The sequence below is a fragment of the Tasmannia lanceolata genome, unplaced genomic scaffold, assembly GCF_043159265.1.
Source record: "Tasmannia lanceolata isolate RefF3 unplaced genomic scaffold, GAP_Taslan_0.1 ptg000008l, whole genome shotgun sequence".
NCBI lineage: Eukaryota > Viridiplantae > Streptophyta > Magnoliopsida > Canellales > Winteraceae > Tasmannia > Tasmannia lanceolata.
In genome coordinates this window covers 485979-498796 of record NW_027518685.1, presented here as the reverse complement: position 1 = coordinate 498796, position 12818 = coordinate 485979, and the positions used below count along the sequence as shown (strand labels likewise).

Below are 12818 nucleotides of genomic sequence, written 5' to 3'. Positions count from 1 at the left end.
ATACAAGGATACAAATATCTAGACGGGATTGTTTGGTTTGTGTGAAATTAGAAACATACAGAATTTGTTTTCATGATAAATTGATTTCTCCAATTGGAGATGAGGGCCAGGTCCTTAAAAATCAGGAAACCAGAAACTAGTGTCTCCAGCAATTACATGTGAGTAAAAGTTAGGAAATAAAAAACTCCACTCAAAATCAGATTGACATTTTCTTGATTTTTAGCCACATATCGATCCCCAATAGTTTCTTGGATTTGGTTTACTGATTTTTAGGGACTTCACCCTCATCTCCACCGGGAGAAACACGGTATACCGCCTCTAAAAGTAATCTTCTGATAAGGTCTGTGTCCTTGAGCCACTGCATACGGGCTTTGAGGAGGTTGCATGTACTTTCACCATCTTCAGTAACCTTGTTGAAGGAGGGTCTTGGTCTTTTGGCGATTTCCTTTTTCTTTTTCTTCTTGGACAATGAAGTATTCGATTGAGTTGATGTGGTACTGAGATCTCCTTCAAAATCTTTGAAGATTTGCATCTTTTTATGAACAAATAAGAGCTGGTCAAGATTTATTTTGTCAAGAATCTCCCTTAATCGTTGCATTCTTTCACTTGGCTTATGAATTGTGAGATTGGCAATGCTCCGTCGTCTTCATCGGAGATGTCTTCTCCTTGGTTTGCCATTGCTCGCCAAAGAGACAGATCCGGAGTTCCAGGATCAGTTCCACAGTTATCCCCAGGTCATCAGTAGAGTCCAACAGCACTATGGAGTTTGCCTTTTTGGGGGGAGGGGGAAAATAAGGAGTGGAGAAGGGAAGACAGTACCGTGTGCTCGAAGAATGGGTAGCCCTATGGTCGAATCAGTTGAGCGCATAGACCCCTATGCTCTCCCAACCACAAAAGGCGAGAAAGATCAATAGACCTTTCCTTTCGCTCCATTCACTCTGTTGTTGTTTTTTTTGGCAACGCTAGGGTTTCTCTTGAAGAGTTTTGGCATTGCGAAGCTAGGTTTCTCCCGAAACTCTCCCTGATTACACTTTGTTAGAAGAGAGAGGATAGAAGGGAGGCTAAGGAAATTGAAGACAAGAATTTCATATTCTAACTTATATATTTTATTTTCTTGCTTGCATTAATGACCAAAATTTTACAGAGACTTAACATAACCCTCTTAGCAAGCAACATGAAATTTGTAGAGAATTGTTAGATGCTTATGCTTGCTTCTTCTAAACTCTTAGACTTCCATTTAGCTCTACACTCTTACGTTTCCACATTATTTTACATTAAATGCAAATGCAAGAAACTTAAAAACACTTTTTCTAAAATCCAGAACACATTTCATCTACACCCGTCTTCAAAGTACACTACCTTTCAACATCCTCAACCTCCAACTTAGACACCGCCACCTCTAGTCCTCTCACTAATTCAAATCTTTAGTAGGTCTAAATTCTATATGGCAAGTTGAAATGTTCTTGAGCTGTCGAGAGAAGAAAAAAAAAAAAAAGAGTTTTTCACACATATGCCGTGCTATGGAAGTGTTTAATAGAGCATCGATTGAGAATCCCGATGATAACTGGATTGCTTGTGCACCTGGGGGTCTTGAATTGGCTCATGGCCGCTCCGTTTTCTATGAAATAATCCAAAACTTTCTTGAAAGTTCCCTTCTCCACGATGCAAAGCTCGAGAGGCCCAATTGAACGAGACTTTCTGGAAACTAAGTATCCGTAGTCATTGAATGACTCGTCCATCCCACGACAACACTCTTTCAGAATTTCATCATCAACTTGGCCCTTGATCTCCCAGTAAATTTTGTAATGCCCGGGTTGTACACTCAAATCTGCATGGCTAGTGAAATCGATTAGTTCGGCTTTCGTTCGGCTAAGATGCATAGACCCTCTTTCAACAGCCAATTGGAGGTCTTTCTCCGTATTTTTGTCGATGTTTACACTCAACATTAACTTTCTCCTGCAAATGAAATTTAGTTGGGGTGTCCCTTTGTAAAACCCTGCTACCTCCACCACATCTCCAAGCCTGTATCTGTAAAGTCCTGGAAGAACGCAACAACTTCTTTCCATTAATTACACTAAATTAATTTGGATTAATAAATATGCAAATATGATTAAATTTAAAAAGATATGTAAATTAAAAGGGAAGTAATAATTAATAAAGTAAAGTAGGAAAAAACATATGACTATATAATAAGATGAGCCACTTAGATTGTATCTTAGATTGTAATTGAAGACATGAATGGATCATTGTATCTTAGATTGTAAGGGCTGAAGCCGGGCCTGTCGGCCCTTTTGTTCTGGCCTCTTGGCCCCCGTTGTTATGCTTCTATCTTTTTAATGATATATGGTAGGGGTCTTGCCTAACCCCAGCTTACATAAAAGAAAAAAAGAAAGAAGATGAGGCACTTTTCAAATGAAAAAAATAAAGTTAGGCACTTTTGCAGAAACGCATGCAGCACCTCACTTTTCTCACGGGGGAACAGCCATGTCGTACCAGATTTTGTCTTGTTCAATTAATTCATCAGAGGTGACCGGTTCTCTTATGAAAATGTAAGGCCCAAAATGGGTTAATGCGATGTTGCCTAGCAAGTCTCAATTGGCAGAGATGGGAGTGTAGTTTTCTATTTATGTATGAAATCCAAAATTGCCTAACAAGTGGCTGAAGGTCTAGCAAGTTAAGTTGGCTGGGGTTTTGGTGGAGAAATGGTGGCCACACACACATACACACGCACTTTTTCTATGTTTTTTTCTTTTTTTTTTGGCCTTTTGCTCTGTAAAGACGGATGGCGAATGAAGCGTAAGCAAGGAGTGTAGAGGTCATGATTTCCAACCGTGTATCCAGCCACTTTGGTGAGATGCAGCCAATAGGGGAGTCCATTTAGGCTATTTAGCTGACTTTTGCAAAGGCGTCTCTGAGTTTAGCATTCCTCTACTAATGCTATAATAATAAGGATTTGCTGGCAGATTCTGTCTTATTCATTTAATTCATCTGAAGTTGCTGTTGTCCGTGCACAAGTGAGCCGCGAATGGCTTGAGAAAAGTACATAATGTGGGCCGATGTTTAGTGAAAATACGGATTGCGGGACCTTTTAAAACAAGAATAAAAAAATGGCTAAACTTCAAAATCGGGTGGTCAAAAGACCTTGATGCCCTTATGACATCAACAGAGTCCTCCTTTTTCATTACTGCCTCTCAAATTGGCCCAATTCACGAGGTTTTTTTTGGTTCATTTAAATGTGTATTTGAACCGAGAGAACCTTGGGTTCATTTCTATCTTGGCCGTCGGAAATAACTAGAAATGGATGGATCTTGACACGTGTTGGAGAACTTTTTGGAACCCCGACGTTATTGTACCTTTTGGAACACTGACGTTATCTTTTCAACACGTGTTAGGCATCCATCCGTCTCTAGGTATTTCCGACGGGGCCAAGATAGAAATAATGGGTACGCCAGCGGAAAATAATGGGTACGCCGATGGAAATAATGGTTACAGAGAGGAAAATAATGGGTATACCGGTGGAAATAATGTGTACGCCGATGAAAATAATTGTTACAGAGAGGGAAATAATAGGTACGCCGATGGAAATAATGGTTATAGAGAGGGGAATAATGGGTACGTCGGCGGAAGTAATGGGTACGCTGATGGAAATAATGGTTACAGATAGGGGAATAATGGTTACAGAGAGGGCTATTATTAGAAGACGCTACCGTTTCATGTTGATGTTCACGTGTCGTGGATCCGACCGTCTATTCAAATTGGCGACGACCAAGGACTCTGGGTTCACAGAATGGTGGTCGATGTTTAAAGGAACTCAAGGACTCTGGGTTCACAGAAAGATTTCAATCCAAACCAAACCGACTATGCATAGAGCCGCTAGCATTCCAAATTTTTTTTCAACAAGTGTCAGGCATCCATCCGTCTCTAGGTATTTCCGACGGCCAAGATAGAAACGAACCCAAGGTTCTGTGACTGCTGTCGGTTCAAATACCAGACGAATCAAAAGAACCTCGTGAAACACGCCAGTAATGAAAAAGGAGGTTGAATGACGTTTCTGTTGATGTCAGAAGGGTATCAGGATCTTTTTCCAACCCGATTTTGAAGATTAGCCCGTTTTTTGTTTTTGTTTTAAAAGGTGCCCACCATCTGTATTTTCACTAAACATCAGCCACCATTCCGTACTTTTCTCATGGCTTGTCTCAAAATTGCCTCGCAAATCCCTAATAACAAATAATCTCTCCTACCTTTTTTCATCAGCGTGCAGTGCTAACCCTCATGCTGACAAAGTCACGGATGCAAATTCAATCCATGACTGAGATTTGGTCTTTCACTACCCTAAGGCTTTGTTCACTTGTTTTTCCAGGAAAGAAAAAGAAAAGGTTTCCCGGGAATCTGACGTGGCATTGGGAAAAGAAATCTAGGGAAACTGTGCAGGAAAAGGCTTCCCGCGCCTGTTCATGTGCACAGGAACTGTGTAGGAAAAGGTTTCTCGAGAAACTGCTTGCCCACCTTTTTTCACTAGTTTTCTCGGAAAAGCAAATCCGACCAAAATAGTGGGATTTGGTTTCCCGCACTTGTGAGAAAAGAGACATTTCCACATCATTTTTGGCAATTTCCATGTCATTATTTGACATTTTTCACCTAGGCTTGTTACTTTCTCAGGACAGCAAGTGAACACCAGAATTCTATCTTGTCAAGGTCTTGTCAAGGAAAAAAGAGGTTGTTTTCCAGGGATTTGCTTTCCCGGGAACGCAAGTGAACAGAGCCTAAGAAGAAACGCCATTATATGTTGGCCTTTTTCCCTTTATAATTTGAAAAAGATGACTCATGACCAATCATTTTAAGAAAATATCAATGAACTTAGTGTGTGTGGGAGAGAGAGAGAGAGAGAGAGAGAGAGAGAGAGAGAGAGAGAGAGTGACCTGTAAAAGTTGTTAAAACCACCTCATATTCCTCTCCCACCTTTACTCTGGAGAGCGGTAAAGGGTCAGCCTCTAGAAAGTCATCAACAGCCGAAGTGGAGTCTTGTTTCTGCCTAGAAAGAGGTATGAATTCGAAGTAAGAAAAGGTGGGTATGACTGTGAAAGTTGCCAGATCAGGAGGAGAAGATGGATCCACATTCACCCCTATCCAACTCTCTGTCGATCCATAATCAGCACTCACCAAAGGCAATGAACCCGCATAATGCCTTAGCTTTTTCGTGTAAGGTTGCATCGAGCCCGTCATTATGGAATACACATATTTCGCGTTAGGCCATAAATTAGGAATCACAGAAAACCAATCCAACCCTTTTAATTCCCTGCATTTCTCTTCAAGCATTGAAGCCAAAGGTGGGTTTGGAGAGTTTAATTCCAGGACAGCGTTTCTCATTTCGGGGGAGGTGACTCTTGGACTGAGACTCCCATCCTTGATATCCTTGCATATCTCCTCCCACATCTCTTCAAATGCTGTGAAGGCCTGTACTATGCTGTAGGCAAAGGTGGATGTGACAAACTCTACTTTGTCCGACAAAACGAGGCCAAGGAGGAGATGGCAGTAAGTGGATTGATTATAATCTCCTCCTGAGATTACTTCTTCAGGGCTGCACGTGAATGATTTTGTTAGCTTTTGCTTCATCTTGAACTCTTCACTTGCATAATAGTGACTTGTAGCTGTTCCTGCACCCAATCCTCCCTTGGTTTTGAACTGTTTGCTACTGTAAATAAACTCAAGGATCCTTCCACCTTTTCTTATTGGGTAAACCCTGGTACCCAAAGGAAAAACAAAACAATATCTGTGAGTGATCGAAGGGTAACCCAAGAAATCAAGACACCGCAGTTATTTTACCATATAGGTTTGAGAAATAAAATAACCTAAGAACTCATTGTCAAGAACTTCAATATAGCAAGGTATCTAAAACAGATCGAAACATGCACCAAAAGAATCTGAAGGAAAAAAAAGAAGAAGAATGGAAGTGAGAGGAATAGTTGGAGCAGGGGGAGGAGTAGAAGGGGAATACTGAAATAAACTTAAACCAAATTAAGGCAGGAAGGATGAAAGAAAGGAAGGAACTTTAATGAGATACCAGAAAGAAAAAGAAAAAGAAAAAAAAAAAAAAGGGGGAAAAATGACCGTAAGGAAGAAATAAATAAAGAAGCAGCAAACAGAATGAATACAAGACATTGAACAAAAGAATACCTTGATCTGTGAGCTGCTGCCAACCTGAAAATCTCAAGTGTAGTCTGCGCGCTATGGCGAGTGAAAGGCACGTACTTTGGTTTTCCATCTGTGGTTCCCGAACTGCAGAATATTTTATATAGGAAAATCAATGAGAAGAGCAAGAAAATCATTTATTTTCCATATTCTCTATTAATTAATGTTATTTTAGTTTGTAACTTCACCCATAAGAAAGGAAAACAAGAAAACACAAGTTAGACAATAACCTATATATGCAAAAGTTCCCTTTTCATTTCCCTTAATGGGCCTTGTTGCACCTAACTCGTAGCTAAGGAAAATAGCAAGTAGGAAAAAAAAATCCAAAAGCGAAAGAAAGGCTAGAGATTCTTATTCAGTTTCTTTAATTGGTTTTCCCACAGCCTTACCCATAGTAAGAAAAAGTCAGACCACAAAGAAAAAGACTCCCATCGAGAGAGATCCGTATTGATTCATCTTTAATGGGTTTTCATTGCACAAGGCCCATGTATAAAAATAAATAAATAAATAAAAGAATAACAGGTGCAATTCATTTTTCTTGAATGGGCTCTCTTGAAACTTACATTAGGAAAGATTCATATTAATGGGATTTCTTACTCTCAGGAAAATTAAAGAAAGAAATATATAATTAAGAAAAGGAGAGGGGTACCTTAGGGAGAGAGTTGTGATGGGTTGTTGAGTGAGGAGTGGAGAGGAATCTCCATCAGCAATCCTCTGAATGTAAGGGTTGATATCTGCGTGAGAACAAAGAGGAACCAAGGAAGTGTAGAGAGATTCTAATGCAGTTGGTTCTATATCTTGGAATTGGAGATGTCCAAGCCATTTCTTAAGGTATTCAACCCCGAAATTAAGCTCGATTATACGGCCGAGGGTCTGCGTCTGAACGCGGCCCGCATTCTCAGCCACCTCTTCGAACCAGCTGATAATCTCATTCTCTTCATGATTCTTGCCATTCATGGCTTCTCTCATAGGAGTGGTACTGGCTGGCATGGGATAAGATATGATCCTATCTCAAAAAACGTTCTGGTCTCTTTGGTGTCTCTCCCTGTCTCTTTTCCCTATATGGCCAGATCTCTCTTTCTCCAAAGTCTATACTCTTTCATTATAGTACGAAGGCATGGCAACCACAAGATATGACTCTTTAAAAGGATGGCCACGAGGGGACCATTTATCGCAAAGCTGCTTTCACAGCTTGGCATTAATCGAATTTACAACTCTTTTTAGCTATCTACTCTATGTATGGTCCCGTAGCTATTGTGCGGGAAATGTTATCAGCACTTATTTTTGATGAAGGCACACCTCACTTAATTGAAAGTACGGTATGGCTCGTACCATAGGATGATCCAAACCGTCCATTAGATGGGCCATAGCCTAAATAGGTTGTGCCCCAAAAATCATTTTCCATAGGTTGACCCTAACCCTCCGATATATAGAGGGTTAGGATCAATCCTCTATCATTCAGATCGGATGGTTAGGATCAACCTATGGAAATGATTTTTGGGGCCCAACCTATTTAGGCCGTGGCCCATCTAATGGACGGTTTGGATCATCCTATCGAGAGGGCCATACCCTACTTTTAATAAAGTGAGGAGTGGCCTCATCAAAATACAGTAGTGCTGATAACATTTCCCAAATAAGAATATATGCTCATTTTTCATATATTCTTCCCAGCAACTCTTTTTTCTTTCTTTTTTTTTAAAAGGGAAAATTACTAAATATTCCCTTGACTAATGTTCCTCCACTAAAATCATCTTAGACTTTTGTTAATTACTAATATCACATCTTATTTAACTTTTGATTTTATTTCTATCTTTATATTCTTTACTAAAAATATAATTAAGTTGTTGCCATTTTGGAAAAAACATTAAAATTGCAAGAAAAGAAATAAATAGGAATCAACAAAAGAAATAAATGGGCATCTTTCCTCACCATCACCTCTTTTTAGGGGAGCAACTTGGGTTGGGTCGGGTTGAGCATTTGCTAAAAAATGAAGAGGAATCAACCCAAACTCGACCCGATTTTAAGGTAAAAGCCCAACCCGAATTCTAAAAAATTGACCCGAGTTGCATCTCCACTTTTTTCTTTCTTCTAATGGGTAAGCTGGGGTTTGGCGGGAAACCCTACCAGTTTATTTGATAAAGAGAAAAATGATACAATAATAGCCAAAAAACCATCCCTGACTTAGGACATGCGAGAGAGGGAGAAACAAGGCTAAGCACATATGAGCAACAAATACTAAACCTAAGAGATCTAAAATGCTCAATGCTTGTGAGTTACATAATCACCTAATTTGGTAGGGGTATGTTGCACTCTTTGTGAGCGTCTTGGCCAATTTTTCCAGTGAACTTCCTTCCATGATCTATTTGATCTCTCAACTTCTAGATTCTCTTCTTCACAGCTATCCTCTTGCTTGTTTGGGATCAGGTGGACTAGATTCCATTCATCCGCCGAGGATACTTTATTTTTTTGATATTCTCTGGGATAATCATCACCTTTTGTATCTAGCTTGAGCGATGCGTTCATGATCCGTTCGTGAGACATTCGATGTGATGATCCTAGGCAACTGATCCATCATTTCTCACTTAGGGCTCCGTCCTGGAAAAGTGAATAGTCAAATCGTTGATTTGTGTAGTATTTTATCCTACACAGAATAGGCCTGTTTGATAGGGGACCAAGACCGTGTGAGTCCCCCAAATGCCGTTCTACAAAAATTAACGGCCAAGATCTTAAAATAAGCTTATGTTTTTTGTTTTGTTTTTATTGATAGGTAAGTTGGGATCGAACCCCAACCTCAGGGTGAAAGAACATCGTCATTACCAATTGAGCTAGAGGCTCAACCCCGAAGCTTATTATTGTAATACTGACCAAACCTACTCGTCGGTCATTCAGTTGATCTCGGCCAACCGGCCATTTGCTAGACCTTCCATTGAATCCCTAGTCAGCGAAAATTAGTCCAACCTAGCAATCCAAGTTACCTAATAAAATGAAATATGTGAACCTTTGTGTACAAGTGAATCCATGAACAATCCTGAAAAGGATTGGATTTGTTTGATAGTGGAAAGACCATAAAGTGCGAACCAAGATGCATGAAAAATTTGGGTCGACGGTAAGTGGGACAAGAGCACATCATGAATATGAACCTTTTTGTGTAGTTCATATTTTCCTGTAGGCCCACTGTAACTTTGATGTTACCAATTGGTGCTGCCTGTCAGGAAGTTACAAGTGATTACGAGTGCGTACTTAGGATTGCACACTAGACTTATGAGTAATATGGATTCTCGACACATAATCCATGACCCCAATGGATAAAACCAAAATCCAAGGTTAGTATCAGTTTGAACATTTCCTGCATTTGAAACCACTGATATGAAACTTTTTGTGGAGTTTATATTTTCTTGTAGGCCCACTATAACTTTGATGTTACCAACTGGTGGTCCATGCGTGGCATGAGAACCCGTATCACTTGATAGCTCTCCACCATGGATGATCCCAAAAATCCCACCACAATTGGTGAGATGTCACATACTCACTGAAGTGCAATGAATATCAATTAGTGACAACTCTTAGCTATTGATCGGATCGTTAGAATCTTAGGATAATTATATGTTTAGATTGCGAACAAGTCATCTTGGGACCCACCTTTTGGTGCAATTTCCATGCACAAACATGTGTCACATATATGGAATAGAAATCATAATATATCCTAATCTTATAAGACCCGTGACCATAGTCTCCCCACCCATATGTGGTGGGGATGCTATGGTCTCGGCCCAATTGGATCTGGATCCACCAACGCATAGCAGTTGATTGGAGTATAAGATCTCGCCAATTGATGAGATGTTCCAATTTTGAACGATCCATGATGGGTTTCATCTACTGGATTGGGTTTAACATAAATAGACATGAAAATGTATCTCTTCACCGTATCGATTGCCATGTAAATTCATTGCAATGTATTCTAATTTGCAGCAAAACGCAGTGCAGCACTGGACTGGCGCATAGCGCGCCTCCACTTAGTGAATATAGCCATTCCGAAACTAATGGAGTTATTTTATGTACTATAATCTCGTGGGGTCTCGATTCTCATATTCATCAAAGCTTCCTCCCGAGATGGAATTTACTTTCATTACTGTTGCAGACATAACAGTGAAGTCTCTTCATAGCAGCTTAGACCTACACCAGTCTAATACAATAATAATTCATGAACGGGACGGACCACTCACGGGGTTTGGCAATTTGTTGAGCATCCATGATGCTGCCTTCTTATAGATGTGGTTACCGAAAGTTTATATTCTCCACTTCTCAAACGTCCCTCAAAAGAAAGAAAAAGGCAAAGATGGCAATTGTGCGGTGAGAGTGACCCAAGCTTGGATAAATAGAGGGCCTCTAGAGCTCGAGCCCATGACATTAACATAATAAACTCAAAGAAGGGGTATGCTTCCTTCTCTACACGCAAGGATTGCGAAAGGTACGCTTCCTATTAATTAGCAGTACCAGTGGCTAGCTTTTGAAGGGGAAGCTTCCATTTAAAAGGATCACTTGCGTTTGAGCAAGCTAATTATAAGATCAATGTTCACCCTATATGATGACTTTTAGAGCTAGCCTTTGCACTACGAAACCAAAATCCAACCATGCAATTTTGAAGTTTGCTGAGTCTCAGAAAAACACACATTGATAAAGAGCATTACCGGAAGAACCTAGCCCAAGTTGCTGTTTTCAATGAAATCCTATGGTTTTTAAACCATCGTCTCTGGCATCGATTTGTAGTCATAACCTATTGATTTGGTCCTATTTCCATCAAGCATAAAAACCAAACTTCCGACTACAACATAAGCCAGCTAAACTTAAAAACTTGATTGTACGTCCAAAATGAAGATCATGTGCGCTCTGACGAGCTCCCGTGATGACGAACCTGCAAACAAACTTTGGGTGACTGGATCAAGCCCACATATGAACAAAGGGGAGAATAAAAGAGAGCTGGGTTTTCCTCTGTTAAGAATATTAGTTCTCTCAGAAGGGTGAGGATTAGCCTATCCGTTTTGGGTATATGATTTCTGATGGCTTTTCTAATTCTCAGGGTATTTAAATTCCCTTATGGTGGCAGTTGCTTTTCTAGCAACTTCCTGTAAAGGTTTTTCCATCTCCTCAATGGGGAGAGACTATTCCATTTCCAATAACTTCCTTGGAAGGACTTCTCCATCTCCCTAATCAGAGAGGCTTTTCCACTTCCAGCCATGGCCTATCATATTAGGCCTTTCACGAGCAATTGATCAAGGACCAAGATCAACACCCTGGAAGGACTTCTCCGTCTCCCTAACTAGCAGAGGCTACCCACTACCCTCTCGGTAGGTGCGATACTGTCAACCATCTGATGAGCCACTAACACCAAGATGGTCCACCAACTGTCCTCTCCAAATGGTGAGTTAATGCGAAAGCAGGCCAAGCTCCATAAAAGCCCAACGGGGCTACAGTTCACTCTCACATATACAGACTCCTCTAGATGATTTTTTTTATCCCACTTGGACATCGTACCCGAGTTGTTTCAATCGCCTCTCTATCACATGAAGAGACTTCTCCATCTCAACCAAGAGAGGCTTTTCATCTCCAATGGATTTTATTAGTGGGTGGCGATCATCACTTTTGAGGGTTGATTAGTGAACGATCAAAATCAACGGATGAGATTAAATTGAAGTCATATGAATGCTCGCTGGTAACTGATGAAAATGGGCTGGAAGTAACTTTCAAGTCAAGTCAAGTCAACTAAGCTTGTGTCCCAAACTAGTTGGGGTCGGCTAATGAATCCTTTAGAAAATTTTCATGAAGAAAGTGAAAGGATCTATCCGGCTCAAATTGACTAAGTCTAATCCTGACACTAGTTGGGTTCATCTACATGGATTATTTTCTTCAATTCTATCCTATCCAGGGTCATGTTCCTAACCCTAAAGTCTTTTCTCACTGTTTCTACCAAGTTGTTTTCGGTATGCCCCTACCTCTTTTTACTCCATGAACTTGGCACAAGTCACTTCTTCTCATTGGAGCATCCAAAGTGCTACATTGGATATGCCCAAACATCTTAAGTGGCGTTCTCTCATTTTCTCCTCAATTGGTGCTACCCCCACCTTTTTACGGATGTCTTCATTTTTTATTCGATCTAACCTTCTGTGGCCGCACATCCATCTAAGCATTTGCATCTCTGCTACACTCATCTTATGCACATGCTGCTTCTTGGTGGCCCAACATTCTGAGCCGTACAACATGGCTGGCCTCACAACTATCTTATAAAACTTTCCCTTCAACTTGATAGGTATTTTACGATCGCACTGAACTCTTGAAGCATGCTTCCACTTCAACCAACCTGCTCTTATTCTGTGGTTAACATCCCCTTCAATCTCTCATTCCTTATGTAGGATTGAACGAAGATAGCGAAAGATATGCCTCTTAGATACCTCATGCCCAGTCATATTTACTACATCCTCGTCCTGCTTCCTTACATTACTAAAGTTGCACTCCATATACTCTTGTCTTAGTCCTGCTCAGTCTAAAACCTTTGGATTCGAAAGTAGTTCTCGATAACTCTAACTTAGCATTAACTCCTGCTTTGGTTTTATCAATTAATACTATGTCATCTG

At 40.4% G+C, this 12818-nt stretch overlaps 1 protein-coding gene across 1 annotated transcript; it reads right to left on the bottom strand.

The window, feature by feature from the left end:
* Positions 1-1285: 1285 nt before the first annotated feature.
* Positions 1286-7270, bottom strand: DFL2 (Auxin-responsive GH3 family protein). The gene is made up of 4 exons (XM_077387126.1): positions 6839-7270; positions 6175-6276; positions 4920-5740; positions 1286-2038 (listed from the first exon to the last, which is right to left on the bottom strand). Exons 1-4 carry the CDS (start codon positions 7177-7179, stop codon positions 1503-1505), a joined length of 1800 nt encoding a protein of 599 aa, XP_077243241.1. The 5' UTR covers positions 7180-7270; the 3' UTR covers positions 1286-1502.
* Between the last annotated feature and the right edge of the window lie 5548 nt (positions 7271-12818).

Coding starts and splice junctions, on each gene's coding strand:
- DFL2 (XM_077387126.1), bottom strand. CDS start 7,179: ATGCCAGCCAGTACCACTCCTATGAGAGAAGCCATGAATGGCAAGAAT. Junction 6,277..6,838: donor ATCACAACTCTCTCCCTAAG/GTACCCCTCTCC, acceptor AATATTCTGCAG/TTCGGGAACCACAGATGGAA. Junction 2,039..4,919: donor GGTTTTAACAACTTTTACAG/GTCACTCTCTCT, acceptor GCGTTCTTCCAG/GACTTTACAGATACAGGCTT.